At 48.4% G+C, this 22,062-nt stretch overlaps 1 protein-coding gene across 2 annotated transcripts; it reads right to left on the reverse strand.

Moving 5' to 3' along the window:
• Nucleotides 1-96: 96 nt before the first annotated feature.
• NECAP2 (NECAP endocytosis associated 2) lies at nucleotides 97-16,565 on the reverse strand. 2 transcript variants are annotated; one of them, XM_008169824.4, is made up of 8 exons: nucleotides 16,354-16,565; nucleotides 12,844-12,944; nucleotides 11,463-11,567; nucleotides 9,249-9,330; nucleotides 6,425-6,533; nucleotides 5,389-5,566; nucleotides 2,920-3,004; nucleotides 97-1,638 (listed from the first exon to the last, which is right to left on the reverse strand). In XM_008169824.4, exons 1-8 carry the CDS (start codon nucleotides 16,443-16,445, stop codon nucleotides 1,590-1,592), a joined length of 801 nt encoding a protein of 266 aa, XP_008168046.4. In that variant the 5' UTR covers nucleotides 16,446-16,565; the 3' UTR covers nucleotides 97-1,589. The 2 variants fall into 2 exon arrangements, with proteins under 2 accessions (XP_008168046.4, XP_065431093.1); XM_065575021.1 differs by having other exon boundaries at nucleotides 2,893-3,004; nucleotides 16,354-16,538.
• Nucleotides 16,566-22,062: the final 5,497 nt, after the last annotated feature.

The following is a 22,062-nucleotide window of genomic DNA, read 5'->3' on the forward strand; positions in this document are numbered from 1 at the left end:
AAGTAAGAAGATAAATCAGGGAATCACTTCCTACAATCACAGCGGAGCCTGTCTAATCCAGGTCAGGTAACTCTGGAAAACAAACAGGAATCATACTTACCCTCAAAACACTTTATTGTTAATTCAATGTTACATTTCCCACCTGTTTTTCCTAGGTGCTCTTCCAGTGGCTCAAAGAGGCAAAATTAAACACATTCTCAGGAATTTTTTTTTTAAATATCAGAAATCAAATCCTCATCATCCAGTTTGAAATAATAATTAAAAAAAATAGACAAAAGTTGGAACACTTAAAAAAAATAGCAGGACTTCATACTGTTAAAGGCCTTCACCTCGAAATAAATAGATAAGAAAATATTTTTTTGAAAGAGAAATCTTAAGCCCAGCTCCATAAAAAAGGCAACCAAAGCTCTGTCCTTCATTGCATCTAGCTATGTCAGAGACTTAATAGCAAAGCATGAAAACTTATAAGGAATTTCAGAGTTTTGCTTAGATGCAGCTAATTAACCAGAGTCGTCCAATTAACAGCTTTTCCCCATCAGAGTTACCTATTGTAGTTAATCTAAGTGCTCAGAAGCGACCAGGCAGGCTGTGAACACCTTCCAAAGAGGCACGTCTCAGTGACAAGGTGCACTTCAGAAGACACGCAACAATTTGCTGTTGAAAAGTCTTGGCAAGGACAACACTAGAACAGTTCTTGGCGGCATTAAAGGTCTTGCTGCCTCTAGATCAATCCCACTGTCCTGCCCCCTGCCAGACGGGGAGGATTTCTTCCACCACCACCCCAACAACAAACTATTCAAGGTGAGAAGTGCCCTGGCATACAGCTGAGGTATCTCATGGCAGTACCCAGCTGCCGTGGCAGGGGTCGCTAGTTGTCAGCCCTGCAGATCCCTTGCTGCACGTGTCATTCCACATCTATTGCATTGCATAGCCCATTAGCACATCAGACAGCAGCTACTAACAAGATTTAATCCAAACTGGAGTCTTCTGATACTGCTCTTCGCTCCCTCCTCACCACCAGCTCTTTAATAAAGCACCTGTTTGTTGAAGGGGACCAGGTCGAGCTACTGTCTTTGGCTATCCTTGGTTATGTTAGTCAACAGGCTGCAAATAAGGAGAGGGAGGAAGAAGCGATACGCAAAAGCATCCTTGTTGGAAATATGTAAACACCACAGTGTGCTGGTTTGGAGAAGTGGGGGGACAATCGCTCCCCCCCTCCAGGTTTATAGTCCTCTATGGTTTGCTGTGATCTCAGAGCAGAATTAAGAGCCCCAGCCGCTGCGGCTGCTGGTTTCTGTTGAGAGTTCAGAGTTTAAGGCATCCCTCTCCCACACTCCCCAGCGCTGGGGCACTTATTTCCACACTGCAGTCACAGGGCACTTTTTGGTTTTTGCATAGCTCTCACCCCTTTCTTGTAATGCCCAAGAAAGCTACAAAGGCTGCAACCAGTCATGGACTGGGCTCTCTTGAAGTGGCCTGTTAGCTCAGAGAGTAGGGTGCAGGGGGGCTCCCCCCAGGCTTTGGTCCACAGTGAAGAGAAGAGGTTCCTTCCCCAGCATCCACACAGGAAAGCAGACAGGGTGTCTGGTTTAGAACTGAACCCAGCCCGGGCTCTGCTGGTTCTGGTTAGACGCAGACCTGGAAGGAAACAAAACCATGCTTTGAGATGCTGAAGGTGGTTTGGGCTAAGGCTGCGGGTTGCCTCTTGAAGGGCTGGTTACTTTGTGAACGTTGGCCAAGCTGCCATATATGGCAGAGATCAAAACCAAAACCCCTCTTAGGGTCGGCCTTCGATGCGGAGTTAACTTGGGCTCTTACTAAGGTGCTGCCCCATCCCCCTCCCACAAAACCCTCTCACCCAAATCTGTTGGGGCTTTACACCTGGGCTAGCTGGCCTGGCTACGGGAGAGAGTTAGAGCTTGGGTGCTGCTTTCTCTTGCGGCTGGGAACCCCCCACTCTGCAGTAAGGATGCAGGCTAAATCACGCTGATAGTCCTCCAGTGCCTTCCCATGATTCTCCTGGGTGCCCAAAAGGACAGACAAGTTTGCCCACAATTCACTGGGAAAGAATCATAGAGAAGCTCAGCAAAAAATGATGGAATGTGTCCCCAGAAGTCTTAGCAACACGCACAGGGGCGCACAGCGCTAGTGAGGACACAGAAACTCGACGGGCCGCTCACTCCTGGGCTACACTAACCCACTACCAGTCACCCAGGCTAACTGCAGTGAAAACAGACCTTTAGTTCACACTCGGGCTTTACCATCACTGCTTCGAAAGGGGGGTTGTACAGTGAGAAAGGTGCGGCAGTTAGGAAGACAAGGCACTTTTTGGGCTTCCCGGAGGTAGCTAGGCAAGATCAACACTGTACCCCACACCCGGTGTTGACCGCACCTAGTTTACCTTGCGGTGCCCTGTCTCCTGTTCTCCCAGCAGGATGGCTGTGCGGGGTAGTTATCCCAGGGTAAACCCACCTTTTCTTGTTAGTGAAGACAAGCCTGTGGTTAAGATGCCCTGGGGGCCTGCTTGAGCTTGCTAACAGTAATCATTTGAACAGGCTGCAGTGACAGACAACAGGGATGTTAGGGGACAATACAGAGCACCAACAAATACAGGGGCACTCAGTCCTGTTTGTAATGAATGTCCATATTAACTCACCCCTCACCTAGCTGGCAATTTAAACAGAGGGGTCGAGGACAGCCATCCCTTCTCACCCGAGAACGGTGCTCTTCTAGTTCAGGGGAGGCGTGCATGGGGAGCACCCCAGAGGATGCCTGCGTTGCCACTGGCAAGGCTGAACTGGCCGGTGGTGATGGGGATTTGCTCTCCAGGGCTGCCAATACAATGTAACCGCTCCCACCCAGACAGCCACCCCTGCTCACTCAGCTACACACCACACTGAACAGCAGGAATGGCCTCACCCTGACGCTTTGGCAAAGTCTCCCCAGATTTCGGCGCTGGCGGCTGTGGTGGCACCACCGGGCTGTGGCCAAGACAAAGCGGCATCTGCCGGCAACCAGGAAAATCAAAGGAAGGAAAAGAAAAAAGAAAGATCAGATTTCACCCCCATCAGTTATTTCCCACCAACCCCAGTTCCTTATGGCCCCAGGAAGGCACCACATCTTTACCAATAAAACCAATACAAGCCAGATGGAAACCTAGCAAGCCACGTCCACCTAGCTCTTCTCAATGGCTTAGCTAAATTGTTTTTTAAGCCAATTAGTTGAACTGGTGCAATTTCTGGCTTGAGAGAGGAACGCCTTGAGCTGCTTCTTCGAGATCTCTACGGCAGACCAAGCAGCAGGACTGGTGGCCTCAGAAGGTGGAGACTGATGGCATTAGCCAAAGCCAAACGTAACGCGGGCAGGTTATATTTACAGCCTGGTTCCATGCTGAAAAGTGACACTACAAATGGCACCGATGAGGGGTCACAATTTTTGCCTCTGTCTAAAGATACAATAGACATTCCCAGCCTCACAGACCTCACACAATGCATCTGCCAGGCTGAACTCTTACCATCACAGTCTCAAAGTGCGGTCAGAACGAACCAGAGTTCTCATCCCCCAGACACCTAGGGTCTATTCCCATTTCTGCTACTAGCCTGCTGGGTGACCTTGGGCAAGTCACCGCTGCGTGCCTCAGTTTCCCCGTCTGTAAAGCGGGGAGGATACTGACCTCAAAGCACTTCACAAAGATCTACCGATGAAAAAGCACCAGTTAGGCGCTAGGGATTATTAATAAAAGGTTTTCCACAGTTAAAAAAAAAAGTGATCACAAGAGCTTGGCACTGGCACAAAACTAATCCCAGGTCCAGCACAGAGTTAGTGCGCCACAGAAGAGACAGGGGAAGTGAAATTAACGTGTTGTTCAGCTTCATTGAGCTTTGTCTCACAGGCCTGCTCCGGAAACACAGCTGCATAAACCCAAGTGACCATATTGATCCGACCTGAGCAATTCCCTTGGAAGTAAGATTAACTGGCTCCTTACCTGGATGGCAGAAGGTACCATGTGGGCATAAAGAGGTGGCCTCTTAAGAGACCGGAGACATGTCTACCATCTCAAGGCATGTGCAGGAGTTCCCCAGGGAAGTGATGTTTATAATCCATGCAGATGCAAGCCAGGAGGAGGTGGTAACAATCAGAAACCACACGATATTGCCACACGTGTTTGTTATACTATGAGTGGCCAGGATAGAAACCTCCGTTAGCTCCTATGCTGATGCTTTAGCCTCCCTTTCGTCACTGTGCTAAACGAAGGCTGCAATGTCTCAGGGAAAGAGGAAGTTTTGCGTTAACTTCTGCCATGACGGGACTGGGCCTGCCTAGTCTATGTGGTTTCCATTCACCAGTTAACCACCAGTGTGATAGCTGGGTGACGACGATTCAACTAGTCTGAGCGTATCAGATCTACTACCCGAGCTAGTTAGCCATGTCAGCTCCCTTCAAGCAGCCTCTCTCGAGTCTGCTTAGATCTAGCTGCACGACTAGGCGGAGAGGGATAGCTCAGTGGTTTGAGCATTGGCCTGCTAAACCCAGGGTTGCGAGTTCAATCCTGGAGGGGGCCATTTAGGGAACTGGGGTAAAAATTTGTCTGGGGATTGGCCCTACTTGGAGTTGGACTAGATGACCTCCTGAGGTCCCTTCCAACCCTGATAGTCTATGATTCTAACTGGCCAACTTCTCAGATCCTCAGAAGGGTTTTCAGCCGCCCGTCTCTTACAACACTAAAGTGATCAACGCATTTGTCACATCAGCACTATACGACTGCAATTCACATTACATGGGGTTGGTGCAGGGAGGTATCTGGACACTGCAGCAGGCGAGCAACTCACCATTTAAACAGAGTCAAAAACTCGTGAACCCATCACACCAGCCCCTTGCGTTGGCTGTGGGTTGAATTCTAGGATTAGTTCAAGACCTTTCTTCTCATCTTCAAAGCTCTGGATGGCCCAGGGCTGAGTTACTCAAGGGGCAGTCTTCTCCCTATGTTCCCCACCAAGTGCTACACTCATTTGGGATGCTGCAGTTGACAGAGGCCAGGTTGAATCCTGTGAGGCTGGGGAAAGGTGTAGGACCAAGTGAGTTCTGCAATCACGGAACAAACTTGCCAGCCTGATCCTGAATCTTGCCATGTTCACAGCTCACCACAAGGCACCTGTCTAAACAAGCGCAGAAACAATACCCAAACTGGAAGGAATCGGCACATCAGTGAAAGGAACTGGCTTAAAGGAAAAGATCTGTCTTTCCTAGAGGTAATTTTGATGTCTCTCACATTGTGCTGAGAAGTGCCATAGACATGCTCCCAGATACCATGGTAATGGGCACCGTATAAGCAGCACTGGCAGGTATAAATAGACCTAAAGAAAACGAAGCTTGCCCATGAACACAGACCTGTGTTAGCGGCGCTTGCTGGCTGGGAGTCCGCAGGGCATGTTGGAAGCTGCTCCCCTGGAGGAGGGATCAGAGCAGGAGATCTCCCTGCAGGCGGGGGTGGGAGCAGGCTGAGGCCCCCAGGCCCCGCTGGGCGCGGTTTGCTGTTCCCTGCTGCTCCTTCTTTTTTCTTCATGTTCTAAAGGGAAATGAAAAATTCACAACTTGTAACGTCAGCTTAAACGCAGCTGTTGTGAGCATCAGACAGTGCTTTGGCACAACTGTCTCCAGTTCTTATCGCCCATGGGAAGCCTCTTGCGTCTGCTGATTCTTTTATGCTGCTGAGCACAGGGCGGGGCAGGAGAGAGGCCGGTTCCCTTTGAAGTCCCGCTGCCATCTTGGCCATCACCAGGGACCTCCAGTGCCCAACGCATGAGCCGATACAGCCTGAGCTAGGGCCCAGTTCTGTAGTGGGGAGGGGTCACGGACTCCCATCCTCTGGGGATCCGGCAGAGGGGATCCACAACACACACACCCTGACGGATGCATTACACTAACATTCCTCCAGCAACCGGATTTCCAGTGCTTCCCCCCTGCAGCCCAGGCAGAGAGTGGGGAGGGAGGGAGGAAGAAGAGCTGCAGACTTTGGCTACCTCCACTAGGTAAAGCAGGTCATATTTTGCCCCTTACTAAAACTGAATTTAGCAAAAGAGAACAGGGAGACGGTCTGGAAACATTCCCCATCTAACATGTTGGTGTGACTGGGCACAGGGTTATTGGAATTTTAGCAAAACCCCATCACACTGCTACGACCTCATCAAAGTTGCAACCAATAAACTATCTGGCTTTGGCAGAGCCAGACTGATCATTCTTAGAGGGCTGGTACCCGGTAAGTCAGCCTTACGCACCTGTAAAGGTGAGCTTCCATGTGTCTCAAACAATAGACTCTACAATCAAACTACGTATGGCAAGACGAACGCTGGGATTGCCTCTAAGGAGAGTGCCGGGGAAGTTTTACTTGGTGGAAGCAGCAGACTAACCAAGAAAAGCACCTCACCGCAATGTTCAGTTTGATGGTCTGTCCCTCCTTGAAGCCCAGGTCTAGTTTGGGTCCCTGATCTGGGTTCTGGGCTTGTTTTGCAAGCTCGCTCTGCTGTTTAACCCATCTGCACGGGGAAAATGACAGGTGTAAAACGAGGAGAGAGCACATATGAGAGCTGCTCATGGCTAAGTGCAGTGCTGCTACAAGGAATGCAGGTCATTTAAAATCCATATTGGAAACAAGTTGAGTTTCTTACATTACCAGCACAGTCTTAACAACGAATTTTAAAAACCCAATTTGGTTTTTTTTGCATTTCTCTGGGCCTGACGGTTAAAATCAATGAAGCCAGTTTCACTTTTTGAGCCGTCAATTAGAGCGGGACAAAATTTTTACTGTTTGCCAAATTATGCATTTGGGGGGCACCAAAGCTATTTGTCAAATTCAGCAAAGAGTTTCTGCCAACAAACATCCTGGAAACATCAAAACAGTTCGTTTTGAAAAAGGTCAAAACAAATGGTTTCAAAACTGTTGCTGTGAATAGATATTCGAACAGTATCGTTTCTGCCTCACAGAAACTTTCAGTTTTTTGTTCCAGTGAGAAACCACAAAAGTTAGTTTCAAACTGAAAATGAATTTAATTCCAACCCCCTGGTTTGGTCACTGAACCAAAAACATTTCAATTATTCAGTCAGCTCTGCTGTTAACACACTGCATTGGTTGGAACGCACACTCTACAGGGGAAATCTTATTTGCTCAAAACCAACCTACTTATGCTGTGTATTTTTCAGCTAAATCACCAGGTTTTATAACAACTTATTTTTATAAATTCTCAGTTGGGGCTGTGATGCTGGCAGACCAGGTGCCAGCTCTTGCCAAGACTGTAGGTCACAGCTGGAAACCAGACCAGCTCACCTGTATGTTAGTATTGTTCAAGATATGTGTTAGACTTGTAAGAATGTGTTTAGATTCTAAGGGATGCTTGTAAGTTGCTGCATGCATTAATTTAACTCGTCGTGTCTGTATCCCAGGCTATAAGAAGATATGTAAGTTTTGCTTTATAACTGTAAAAATGACTGCTCTGAACTTGTGAACCCAGCCCAGAGGAATGGTCTACCACCCATCAAGAAGGACTATCAAAACTAAATGGGCCACTATGGAACATCACGATACAGAGACTTGGTAAATGGCCCCCGTCACGCGCATGAAGATGCTACGCACAAGAAAACCCAGCCCATCAGCTTGAAAGTTGGAAGAAGGGGATAAAACAGGGACACAAGAAAATATTCTGACTCTCACAGGGCTGGAGATGGGAACCAGAAGCAGAGATTCCCAGGGTCAACCTGGTGAGCCCTAAAAGACATTCAGTACTGATAGAGTATTACAACTCTGTCACCTTTTGGAACCACAGACAAACTCATTTGTGGGGGAGGGATAGCTCAGGGGTTTGAGCTTCGGCCTGTTAAACCCAGAGTTGTGAGTTCAATCCTTGAGGAGGCCACTTAGGAATCTGGGGCAAAATCAGTACTTGGTCCTGCTAGTGAAGGCAGGGGGCTGGACTTGATGACCTTTCAGGGTCCCTTCCAGTTCTATGAGCTAGGTATATCTCCATATATTATGTGGTAAATAACTCATTTCTTTTTCCTAGTTAATAAATCCTTAGTTTACTATAAGATTGGCTACAAGTGTTGGTTTGGGTGTGAGATCTCAGGTACAAATTGACCTGGGGTAAGTGACTGTTCTCTTGGGACTGGAAGCAACCTGAATCTTTTGTGAGCTTTGGTGTATGGCAACCAGCTGTCACTAAGTCCAGCTTGCCTGGGTGGCAAGACAGACTGGAGTGCCCAAGCGGATGGTGTGAGACTCCATGGTAAGATTGTTATTGTGCGTCAGGAGTTCACAGTTGTTACTGGCTTGGTGAAATCTAATTACAGAACACACCACCAGCTTGGGCTCTCTGCCTTGTCTGCCCTGAGGTCAGCACTCTCAGCTGTGACAGGGGCCATTTTGAGTTGTCCCTTTAAACAAATCTGACTTGCGTGGATTCCTGAAAGCAGCTCAGTGGATCCCCATGGTAACTGGCAGGAAAGAAAGTGGGCCAAAAGCCAGCAGGCTGTTTTAAGGGAGTATGTTACCAAGTTCATTTTTAAAGCCTGCCTGGGTGCAGTAGTGGCTCTTTCAATACGCTTATGTGGCCTGAGGACCAGCCAGCTGCAGTAACACACAGGGAAGCAGCGCAGAGAAAGCTACTCCTGCTATTCTAAGTGACTACAGCCCAACCGAATCAGCCAGCATGTCCGATGCCTGCAAGGGGCGGTTGCTCACTCACTTTCTCACTGCTCTGCTCATCCTGACAGGCCCGCAGCACAGGAAGGAGCAAATAACCTCCTTGGACTAATGCACAGCCTCATTTTCTGCTAGCGGTTAGAACTACATTCCAGCCTCTCAGAGGTGGTCGCTCACCCATTCTTCTGGCCACGGGACGAGAACAAAAATGGCAACCAGCGCTTTGGAGGAAGGAGACAAAGGGGAAACAGCAACCAGGGAGGAACCCAAGTGGTCTGGCATGTGAGGGCCCAGCAGGGATAAGTCCTACTCCCTCGCTGGGGGACTTGGGAAATTTGGGCAAGACAAAAATGTTCCACATTTGTTTCTCTGTATAAAGAAGGGAACTGAACTGGCTCAACTCTGCCCCGTGACACTCCCCTGACCATGCTTCCCCTCCCTAGTGAATCGAGAGCTAACAGCTTACAAGTGCAGCAATTTCGGAGAACACCGACAACTGTGCGAATGCCACAGAAATGACCCAGCCCAGAGAGCAAAGGAAGAGAAGAAAACTCACTTAAAGTGGTCTTGAATGGCTACATTGAAGTCAAAAGCATCCCCTCGGTCTACAAATCCAACTCCGATAAACGCACGGCGCCCTGGGAAACAAACGAGAGTTCAATAATAAAGTAACAACCCTCCACAAGTGAAAAGGAGACACTCGCTCTCCCTGCATTGTGGTTTCACACATTTCATAGCCCTGCCATTCTCTTAGGACTCAGGAGAGCATATTTAATAGCTGAATTCAATTTCTGGTCCTAGCCTCTGCCTTTGCTCAGCCTACCAGCTGGGGGCGTTTGCTTCTCCTCTACAGGGTAGTTGGATCAAAGGGCCAATCTATCCAACAACGCTGACCAATGTTTCCAATTTATCCTAAATGAAGATGCAAAAGCTGGCTTTCAGGTTGGACCTTTCCAGCGTCAGGATTGTCCCAAGATCACATGGGCTAAAGGCTAGATTTCCCCCTCCAAGGATTAAGGAGGTTGGAGAAGGGAAGTGGAGGCAGTATTAGATATCCGACATGAACTCTCCACTAGAAGAAGACACTGTTCAGTAACATCTAGCTGCACCTCAGCATCCTCCCTGGCCTTTGCCATTGGGTTTGTTCTGTGTGCGTACAGCACCTTGCACAATGGGGGCCCAGGTCTATAACTAGCGTCTCTAGGTGCTTTGGCAATACAAGTAAATCAGAATCCCTAGTAAATGCCTTTCTTTGGGCGCCCTCTGGCACCCACAGCCACCTGCAATAGGTATTGATCATCATTTGGTTCCTTTATGGCTAAAGTGAAGCCTATCCCCTCAGCCCTGAGAATATTGTTCAGCAGTTTAAATTTACCTTTCAGGACCTTCCACTGTTTGACACCCTTCTCCCCTATATTCTCTCACTCACACACTTAAGAGAAAGCAGGCTCTCCTCCCATTGCAATAGCCAACTCTCCACCCTGCACCAGAGCCAGCCTTTATTCAGGTTATAAAAAATCTAGGCCTGGAATCTTCCAACCTTGAGATGGTTCCATGAAACTTGTTTAAACAAGTGAAGTGGATTTAATATTGGTGAAGGGTGTTAAGTTGACAGCACTGGAGACAGAGCGTTTGTTTATCCACAGAAATGATAAAGTCTAGCCAGCACTATAGGAAACAGTACCTGTTTCCCTATAGTCTCCCACTTGCTTCTCACCCATGACCTGTGGCCTATTTTAGCCTTGGCCTCTCTGCTGAGAATGCTAATCAAGAATGCTTTCTGTATTGTGGCGTCACTTCCTACTACAAACTGGACAATTGCCTGGTCTACACAAAGTTGCCCTAGTTTAATTAAAGGTGCAATTTTAAACAGATTTCATTAAACCAGCGTAACTGTGTGTGAACTCTCTTATATTGGTCTTAGATCAGTTTATCTTCTATTGGTAAATTTACATGCATAAACTAAACTGACAACCAGTTTTAAACTAATATACATTTATCCACACAGGCGTTTGCACAGCTTAACGAAATTGTTTTAATTGATTCAGTGTGTAGACTAGAGTTGTGTGAAGGATGGAAACTCCATTTCACAAAGCATTCTGAAATCTGACTTTGTTTTGAATTGGAACAAACCCCAACATTTCTGAAATTCTTTGAAAAGGAAAGTTCTGAGAAAAAATAGTTTTGGATTGATCAAAACTATTTCAATTTAGATTTGTATTATAGATTTTATATATAATGCAAACATTTAAAAAATTCAAAATGAAAAGTAATTTCTAAACAAAAAATTTAAGTGTTTGGCACCAAGGATGCGGAAATGGGACGTTTTTACACTGTCAGAACTTTTATTTTGTTTTTTCTCAAATACTAAATTTTGACAAAATTGACATGATTTCGCGAAGTGTTTCAATTTTGATGGAACTCCAATTTCCGACATAACATGGTCCTGTGGAAGTTTTTCCGATCAGCTCTAGTGTAGCCAAAGAAGTCATTTCATGCAGGAGGTTGAACCACAGTCTGACGGTAACAATTTCTGATCATTATTGACTTTAAGATGGATCTGGACTGAAAGGCTTCTGATCCTGCCAATCTCCTGTGCACTGCCCTACACTTCTAGGCTGTACTTTAGATGTAATGTATATTGATCCCTTTCAAATCAAGGACCCTTCACATCAGAATAATAATAATGGAAACCAGCTAAAGAAACGTATTCCCCAAGATTTATGTGTGTCAGTTTGCAGAAGAAAAGTGATCTGAACACTGCCCATACCACTTTCATCTTCAACCCGGATGACAAAATATCTGCTGGAATCTGTCACACCCTCTACAGCGATGCTAGGAAACTGGTCCACAGGTGCCTGGGCAAAAAGTTCACCTAGAAACAAGAGTAGGAAACACACAATAGTTCAATACCCCAGTGTTCCCCCATTCTTCATCAGAATACAATACATACAGAGACAGCACTTTACACACAATGAATTAAGCGTGACAACACTCCTGAATGGTAGGTTTTATCCCCAGGACCTAAGGAATTCTCATTCTGGGTTCTAACAATTCGACCACATTTCCTCTTTTAGACTGAGACCCCTCAATTCTTCCAGCTTTAGATAACAAGACACTTCTAGCACAGCTACTGAGACAGAATGAACACACTTACTGGCAATTGGGGGTGGGGAGGGGAGAGAGAGAACGCTGTGTCTCTTCAGTGACCAACCCCCTTCTGACCTGAACTTGGTGTGGGGAGAACAATGGGGCTCCCGAGGCAGCCACATGGAGTGAGGGCTGCAGTGATGAAGGTCCCTGCCTGGGGAGGAGGGAGAATGATAATGAACACCCCAGCCTAGCAGAAGTGTTTCCCAGGATGCACCACTCACACAGTTGTGCTTTTGTGTTCATAAGCAGATGTACGGACCACATCGTTAAGCCACCGTAGCGACACTGAACGTTCTGCTGTAACATCCACTACCCAGGACGGGCTAGCAGCCTCCCTCTGGGAAGGAGGAGAATTACTGGGCTAGGGATATAGATGGAAAGTTCTTTTCTGCGGACTTCACAGGCTAGAGCCAGATGGGTTTTCCCACTTGTTGACCTGCAGCTTTTTACCGAGAGCACAGACCTGGCTCATTTCACACCGCAGATACTTCTAAGGCTTCCTTCTCCCCAGCCTCTTTATTAGCTTCCAAGGCACCTTTCAGCACCCACGTGAAGTCATTCTGCCACATGGGGACAACAGCGGCTCCAATCCTGCTACTGACGTGAGTTTTTCTCCAAGGCACCTCTTGCGGGGACACCCACGCACTGCACAAGATGAAGGAGCGTAAAAGCCCACAGCAAAGCTGCATGGCAAGTGGCAGCCCTCGCCAAATCATTACAGGACAGGGAAAGGAAGAAGCCTACTGAGCAGGCAGCCTCTCCGGCTTTAGCACCACTCCAGTGTGTAAAAACACTCCAGTTCCCAGTTTCCAATTAACGTCACCATACATCTGGGATCTTTCAGGTTCCAGCCCTGGGCATTTCTCTTTAAGATCATTCCTGACAATAGCTAACAAGGCTGGACAGGCCTGCCTGAGGTGGGAGCCCCTTCCTGAAGGAAACGGAGGGGAGAAACCCTAGGTGTAAAGTACATGAATGCTGTATGGCTTTCCCTTTACCTGAATTCTTATCCTCCAGTTTAATGAAAGCCATCTTCCCCTTGGACGTTATCCGCAGCCTGCCACTCCATGATGGCTGATCCAGCTGCCACTCCGCCGCTCTGTGGGAGAAAACGACTGTGAACATCAGAAAAGTCACTCAAATCTTAGGCTTCAAAACTCCCTCTATCATCACTCTTTGTATTGCAGTAGTGCCTAGGGCACCATAAAGGGATTTACTAGGCTACTATTATTAATTGTGCCGTACTACTGCGTAGTAGCCTAAATCAGGGATCACTGCTCCCCTGTGCTAGGTGCTGTACACACACAGAATAAAAAGAAAGTCTCTGCCCTAGAGCAGTAAGGACTCTACAGACCTACAAGAAGAGAAAAGTCCCTGCCCAAAAAAGCTTATAATATAAGGCCCTGATCTTGCAAACTGCTCCGCCCAGGCCGACCCCTTCACCCGTCCAGAAGGCCATGGGGTTCTGCCTGCAGGGAGCAGCTTGGAGGATCAGTGACCTGGTTACGGCAGGACAGAACAGGCAAATTAAACAAACAAATGGGGAGCAGAGCTCAGAAGCAGGACATAACTATGACTCAAGCAAATTACATTACATAATCCAGGCCAGGCAGCGTCAGGTTAATATGTAGATTTGTTTTGGAAAGATCTTTCTGCTTGCTTAACCTCCCTCCTTGGATTTTCCGCCCAATTCTCTCTGTTAGCTGAAATCCCGTTTGCACAGATTTTTGCTTTGGAAGACAGATGTGGTATTCATCGCCACCTAATGCCGCCGTCCTCGGCTCAGCATGCCATGGCAAAGAATTGCGTGCCTGTCCTCCAAAGCAGGGCTGAATACAATTGAAAAGACAGGCCTTTGAAAGAAGCAGTTGCACACCAGGATACTATTTGGGGGAAGGAAGCATTGCTTAGCAGTTAGAGCCGAGATTGGCAGGCAGGATTCGAGCTCTTCTCTCGGCTTTTTATCTGACAGTGTGAAATCATTGCTGTACCTCAACTTCCCCATCTGTAAGTGGGGATCATTTTTCACAGAAGTGCTGGGAGGCTTCCTTCTAAGGAGTTTCGAGACTGTTGCATTGTATAAAAGATGCTACCGAAATACATCATGTGACCACAATGCAGGTTTTACATGACCACCACAATGTGGGAGGTGAATCCCTGATGTAGTGAGTGAACACAGCCAGTTTGATGCTATTTTAGTGCTATTGTTGGCCCCTGTTAAACCAGTATACTGATAGAGTACAATAGACCTACAAGAGCCCATACGTTTTTTTCTTCATTTTTGTGGTTTGCAATTGCTGTTGCATTCTGTAAACCAAGTCGAGACTGGATCTAAAATGATCACTTTAAAGGAACTCATTATTATTTCTAAAAAGCAACAGAGGGTCCTGTGGCACCTTTAAGACTAAACAGAAGTATTGGAGCATAAGCTTTCGTGGGTGAATGCCCACTTCATCAGATGCAAGTCCGATGAAGTGGGCATTCACCCACGAAAGCTTATACTCCCAATACTTCTGTTAGTCTTAAAGGTGCCACAGGACCCTCTGTTGCTTTTTACAGATTCAGACTAACACGGCTACCCCTCGATTATTATTTCTTTCCATCTCTAACCATTGGATTAAAAGACCTCGCATTCCACAAGCTGAGAACATGATAACCTTCTATAAAGCAAGTCAGCCCAAGACTCCCAGAAGGGCTGCAAGAAAACAGGGTGAGGGGTCAACACCCTATAATGCAGTGGTTCTCAACCAGGGGTACATAGAAGTCTTCCAGGGGGTACATCAATTCCTCTAGCTATTTGTCCAGTCTTACAACAGGCTAGAACTAAATTTTCATATAGACAATGACTTGGTTATACTGCTCTATACACTGAAATATAAGTACACAGTATTCTGTGTCAGTACTGCGATTTATTTTGTCAAGTATCAGGGGGTAGCCGTGTTAGTCTGTATCTACAAAAACAACAAGGAGTCTGGTGGCACCTTAAAGACTAACAGATTTATTTGGGCATAAGCTTTCGTGAGTAAAAACCTCACTTCTTCGGATGCTATGCTTATGCCCAAATAAATCTGTTAGTCTTTAAGGTGCCACCAGACTCCTTGTTGTTTTTGCGATTTATTTTATAATTCTATGGTAAAAAAATGAGAACGTCAGCAATTGTTCCGTAACAGTGCGCTGTGACACTTTGGTATTTTTATGTCTAACTGTCAGCAAGTAGTTTTTAAGTGAGGTGAAACTTGGGGTGCGCAAGACAAATCAGACTCCTGAAAGGGGTACAGTCGTCTTGAAAAGCTGAGAGCCACTGCTATAATGCAACAAGCTTTCACTTCACTTTTCTTTGCTCTGTATTTCAAACCCAGTTCTACACAGCGTGACAGTCAGTTGTATTAACTGAAGGTTTCCGCACTCTCCAAACTGCCTGTTTGAATCGCTATTCTCTCCCTACCTTGTTACCTATTTAAAAAAAACAATCATATTACAAAATTCTCTGATGCTGTCTTGGGTAACGATTGCTGTGGGTGTCTGAAGCAGAACACGACAGTACCACTACACTAATGATGAAAATGCAGTCTACAACCCTGGGAAAAAGGAGATCCTTAGAAATGAATGTAGTTTGTAGAATAATTTTAATACTCAAAATTATGGAGAGGCAGTGTGTCTAATTGAGAGGCACTGTGTCTAATGGATAAACCACTAGACTAGGACTAGCAAGATCCGGCTTGTACTCCTGATTCTGCCACTGCCATGCTGGCTGATCTTGGGCAAGTCCAGGGCAAACATATTTGGCTGTTATCCTTCCCTCCCTGTGTCTCCCCATGCTCAGCTGGGGTCTCAGCTACCACAGGGATCAGCTCTGCGTTTGCTTTCCCAGTGAGGGTAGGCCACGAGATTTCTCCCTCGGTCACAGCACCAGGCTTCAAGGGAAGTTAGGTCTGAGCCAGTGTAACTCACATCTCCGGTGTGAAGATGAGTGGGGGCCATTCCCCTCCTTGAGCCTCAGTTTTCACTCTCCCCTTTATCAACTGCCATCGCTAGCCCTTTGGGGCAGAGACTGTCTCACTGTGTACAGCGCCTAGCACGCTGGAAACCTGCTCTCGGCTGTGACCTCTAGGTGCCGCAGTTCAGAAACGAGCGGGGAGATAAATGCTAGTGAAGGGGGGGGGGGAGGGGAGCAGACCCCGATCCCGGAGAGCGGGAGGCTGGAAACGGGGCTGGGGAGAGAAGACCCAGCCAGGCCCCACGGAGCTTCCCAGCCGGAGCCGGGCTCGCACCCCCCGGCCAGAGACAGGCGGGTCCCCGGGGAGTCACCGGGGGGGGGGCGGTGCCGCTGGACCCGCCACGGGCGCGCGAGGCTCAGTGGATCCCCGGCCCGGGACAGGTCCTGGCCCCGCCCCCGCCGCGTTACTGCCACAGAGGCCTGGGGCCCAGGACAGTTGTCCCCGCCGGTGGGAGCCGGGGGGGGCTCAGGCCGAGCGAGGCTCGGGCCGGGGGCGCAGGGCCCGGCTCACCTGTACCCGCGGTTGGAGGCCCGCGGCGGCACCCGGTACACGTGCACCTCCGGTTTCACGCACAGCACCGACTCGTAATCGCTGTCCGCCATCTTCGGCGGGAAGAGACCCGGAAATCCGGGGCCTTCGCTGCCCCGCCCACCCGGGGGAGAACTCTATGGCAGAGCCTGCAGGCTAGAGCGTCTCGGGGGAACGCTTCCCCCTTGGACTCTATGGCAGAGACTGCAGGCTAGAGCGTCCCGCAGGGGGCGGGGCTCTTCCCCTATGGACTCTATGGTAGAGCCTGCAGGCTAGAGCGTCCCGGGGGGAACTCTTCCCCCTTGGACTCTATGGCAGAGCCTGCAGGCTAGAGCGTCCCGCAGGGGGAGGGGCTCTTCTCCCTTACACTCTATGGCAGAACCTGCAGGTTAGCGCGTCCTATCCAGAAAAAAGGTTTCTTCCCCTCCCCCTTGGTAACAGACGGCCTGAAGCTAGAGCGTCTCCCTCCCTAAGCCCCTCCCCCTTGGAGGTCTGAGGCTCTGGGGGTGCTGCTAGGCCTTGGCCCATAGAGTTGGGCAGCTCCAGTGAGAGCGGCGCACAGTAATGGGGGGGGCGTGGTGTCTCGCTCACCCTGTGAGGCCCCTGGGCATGTATCCCATGGTGCTCAGCGCTGCAGTTGGCTGAGCCACTCTGTGAGCTCTTTCCCAGTGAATTGTGGGAGAACTTGTCTGTCCCGTGTGGCCGCATGGGCGGTGGTTGAAGTAAACCAGTTCCATCCATCCCGGCACCCCCCTATTTCCAGCTGTGGCCTTCGTGATGACTGGGGGGCAAGGCCTGGCTCCTCCCCTGAACAATGGCTTGTGCCGAACATGGGCACCCGTGCTGCTCCAACCGGGGAACGGGAGGCAGGTACAGGGCGCGAGACATGGTGGAGAACATTTCAGCAGCAGCTTGGTGCCGGGGAATTACAGACCAGTCAGCTTCACTTCAGTACCAGGACAGATAATAGAGCAAATAATTAAGCAATCAATTTGCAGATATATAGACGATAATAAGGTGATAAATAACAGCATGGATTTGTCAAGGACAAATGGTGTCAAAGCAACCTAACAGTTTTCTTTGTCAGGGTAACAAACCTCGTGGATGAGGGGAAGTGGTAGATGTGGTATATCTTAGGGTTACCATATTTCAGCGAGCAAAAAAGAGGACGGGAGGAGCCCCGCCCTAGCCCCGCCCCTGCCCCTCCCACTTCCCGCCCCCCCCTGACCTCCCAACCCTCCCCCCGTTCCTTGTCCCCTGACTACCCCCTCCTGGGACCCCTGCCCCTAACTGCCCCCCAGGACTATCTAAGCCTCCCTGCCTCTTGTCCCCTGACTGCCCCAACCTTTATCCACACCCCCACCCCCAGACAGACCCCTGGGACTCCCACGCCCCATCCAACCACTCCCCACCCACTGACAGCCCCCCCCCCAGAACTCCCAACCCATCTAAACCCCTCTGCTCCCTGTCCCCTGACTGCTCCAACCCTTATCCACACCCCCACCCCCAGACAGACCCCTGGGACTCCCACGCCCCATCCAACCACTCCCCACCCCCTGACAGCCCCCCCAGAACTCCCAACCCATCTAAACCCCTCTGCTCCCTGTCCCCTGACTGCTCCGATCCCTCTCCGCACTCCTGCCCCCTGACAGCTCCCCCCCAGAACTCCCAGCCCCCTACCCCCCCCCGCTCCTTGTCCCCTAACTGCCCCCTCCTAAGACCCCCCCCCAACTGCCCCCCAGGACCCTACCCCCTACCTGTACCCTGACTGCCCAAAACTTTCTCCACTCCCCCCAAAAAGCCCCCCCCGTTTCTTGACCTCCACCTCCAGAACCTTCCTGCCCCCTGACCTCCTTACCCTGCTGCTCAGAACAGAGTGTTGGGCTCTGTGCAGCCGAGCCGGACACGTGGCTGAGCTCCCCTGCACAACAAAACCCGGTCTGGCCCTGCACAGTGCTGCTGGACTGGGCTGCAAGGGAGCTGCTGGCTCAGAATGCAGGGCGGATCCGGCTCCTCTACAGCTGCTCCTGAGTCCAGCCCGGGACTTCCCTGCAGCCCTCCCAGCCACTCTCTGCTAATCCCGGACATTGTGAGTGCTTTACAAATTCCCCCCGGACGCTATTTTTAGCACACAAAAGGAGGACATGTCCGGGGAAATCCGGACGTATGGTAACCCTAGTATATCTGGACTTTAGTAAGGCTTTTGATACTGTCTCACATGACTTTCTTATAAACAAACTAAGGAACTACAGATGGAGCTACTATAAGGTGGGTACGTAACTGGTTGGAAAATCGTTCCCAGAGAGTAGTTATCAGTGGTTCACAGTCATGCTGGAAGTGCATATCGAGTCGGGTCCCACAGGGATTAGTCCTGGGTCTGGTTCGGTTCAATATCTTCATGAATGATTTAGATAATGGCATAGACAGTACACTTATAAAGTTTGTGGACAATACCAAGCTGAGAGGAGTTGCAAGTGCTTTGGAGGATAGGATTAAAATTCAAAATGATCTGGACAAACTGGAGAAATGGTCTGACTGAAGTAAATAGGATGAAATTCAATAAGGACAAATGCAAAGTACTCCACTTAGGAAGGAACAATCAGTTGCACACATACAAAATGGGAAATGACTGCCTAGGAAGGAGTACTGCAGAAAGGGAGTTGGGGGTCATAGTGGATCACAAGCTAAATATGAGTCAACAGTGTAACATGGGTGCAAAAAAAGAAAACATCATTCTGGGATGCATTAGTTTAAAGACAACACTGCTCTGTTCTTAATTAAAGAATAAAACAAGTTTATTTAACTGCAAAGGGGAAGATTTTAAGTTAGTACAAGCATAAGGCATTAAAGTCAGAAATGGTTACAAGAGAAATAAAGATAAAATCCTTCCTAGGACTAAAACTTAACAAGCTAGACTTGGGTCAAGATAAAATTCTCACCACATGCTCCCAGCAACAGGGCTGACCAAATTTCAGGTCGGGATCTCTCCCAAAGTCAAACGGGCTTGTTTCTTTTGTTGTCTTAGGTGAAAGAACGAGAGATGGATGTGGAGAGAGAACTTGGGATGTTTTTGTCCGTCACTTTTATAGTTCAGTCACCCTTTGAAATGCATTTTCCTGAGGGTTGTGCCTAGTTAAAGTTCATTCCTGCTGTGTGGATGGAGTCAAGCAGTCTGGTGGTGGAAGAGGGTCTATGCTGTTGTTTGCTAAGATGCCGATCTGTTTGTTCCTGCCCTTGCTCCTTGCCAAAGAATGGCTCCTTGACAGGTGATCGCCCATCAATTTTGATGCCCACTTGGCTAGATGCATCAGCTTGTCCTTTGTCTTTAAGAAACAGGTTCACTCCCTCCCCAGAATTGTCTAGCAAACACACTTCAGCCATGATTTCAACTTAAGTCCATAACTGTATTACACACTTTTCATCATATTATTGACCAGTGAGTTATTAGTTTTCAGATGATACCTCATAAGGCATATTCTGTACAAAGATTGTTACAATCAGGCATAGGGTGTGAACAGAGGGGTGCATTCCGTCACAAATACCTAGAACAGATGCAATGACGCAGATCAAGCAGTTGGGCCTGGCATTAAGGTTTGTGCCCGCCCTTCATTTTGGGCACACTTCTTGCTGTACAAATTATGTAAACACTTTCTTCTTTTCCTTGCCTCCCTTCACACAAATAAATGTGTCCATTTATCAAAGGGGTTGTCTCTATATTCTCCCTGGTTGTTGCCTTCAGCTGTTGTCCAAATAAAGGGCCTTAAAACTTTGCACTATCCTTGCTGGAGATGTGGTGGAGAGAAATGGTAGCCATGGATGTATAATTTACTTTGGGTATTAGTTGAGCCCATTTAACCTGCTAAAGACTACCCCTTTATCTCACGTGAGCCAGTGTCTGCAGGGTGGTGGTGGAACGACCCTTCATTGTTTTGAAAACACATTGTACATTTGGGCTCAAGAAAAGCTAAAGGAAGTTGCTGGAGTTGCCAACAGGTTCCATCTCCCACTGCATACTTCTAGTTCCCTGAGTTGTCTATCTTCCCCCACCACCTCTAAACGGCCCTTGGCTGGATTGGAACCAGTGACCTAGAGGTGAACAGCCACCAGCTCCCACCTTCAGTTCAGGAGTGATTAAAGCAGAAGAAAGATGGCGTAGGTATTAGGGTGCTCACTGAGAAGACCCATGTTCAATTTCGTGTTCCACCACAGACTTCCTGCATGACCTTGGGCAAAGCACTCCCCCACTCTTGGCCTCAGTTCCGATCTGTACAATGGGTATAATTGCCCTGCCCTGCCTCACGAGGCAAATACTGTCTTAGGGACAGCTTTAATGTAAGTATTTTGTCAGCAGTGCCATGTCTGGGTCCTGCTTGTCTGGCATTGTACTGGCTACATTTTGTAGTGTAGTTTCCCTTTGAGTTGTTGATGGCCATATTGGGGGAAACTATTCTGTTGTCTGATTTTTTTTAAAGCAATAAACAAAACATTTAAAACAAACTTCCATTGACCTCAGTGGGAGCAGAAGCAGGCCGAATGTTAGTAATTCTCTTGTTCAGGTGCATCCCAATCATCAGTCGTTAATACACTGTCCACAGGAGATGTGAGTTGTAGGGCCAGGCAATGGAAGGTACTGAACACCCCCAACTCCTATTGACTTCAGTAGGAGCTGAGTGTTCATCAGCTCCCAGGATCTGGCCTCACAACCACTCAGGTTGAAGTTGGTGGGAGTTTTAACACTGATTTCAATGGGACCAGGATCAGAGTCTTAATTTACCCCAACAGCGATTCAGTCCATTAGAGCATCAAGGAATCCTTGCACTGCAAAGTCAAGGGGGTTAATGTAGTTTGCTAGGCACCCCAGCACAGTACACCAGCCCTCCCCAGGCATTGAGATCAGCCTAGCTAGTTCCAACGGACTTTCTTTTTTGGGTTGTTGCTGTGTCATCCAAGATGTCCCCTGAACTCCGTCCTTCTGTGAAACGTTCCTGGAGCAGGGAGCCAGGTCCCAGATACAAGCAGAGGTGGTGAGCTAATGGAAGTTGCCAAGGCTCCATCAAAGCATTCCCAAGCTCCTGCGAGCGCTGAATCATCAAGGAAGGGAGGAGATCATGAGCAATGATGAGCAATTCCAAGGACCATGCAGGTCAGAAGGCGGTGACGCTCGAAGCAAGGCCAGTAATTAAATTGGCAAAGGGACCAGCAGGGATAACTGGTAGGTTTGCTTAGATGAATGTTTAATAAATAGGACATGACAGAACACACGTTACTGTGTTCTGATCATCTCATCCATGCATCACAAGAAGCCTTAGATGGCACCTTAATATTTAGGATCAGAGTTAAGATGGTCTGGTGGTTGTTCAGGATGAAGGTAAAGCTACCTGGGATGTGGATTGTGGAAAGGAGCTGGAGGCGAGATTGCAAAGGGGAACTAGAACTTATGTGGGGTGGTGTCGAATGACTCAACTGCTCTTTCCTGGCTGCCTGTAGTTTGCGTCGGTGGGAAGTCCAGGGAAGCAATCTTAGTATGTTAAAGTTTTGTCAGAGAATTTCCCAGTTTTATAAATGGATGAACATTGATCGTTCTTCCTGTGAACGGCCATGAAGACGGTTGTGTATTATTTCTTGGATGGCTCCTATGCCATCCTGAGCTGCCTGGTATGTCCTTCTCCCACCATAGAGCCGTTTCCCCTC

Source organism: Chrysemys picta, chromosome 21 (genome assembly GCF_011386835.1).
Source record: "Chrysemys picta bellii isolate R12L10 chromosome 21, ASM1138683v2, whole genome shotgun sequence".
Lineage (NCBI taxonomy): Eukaryota > Metazoa > Chordata > Testudines > Emydidae > Chrysemys > Chrysemys picta.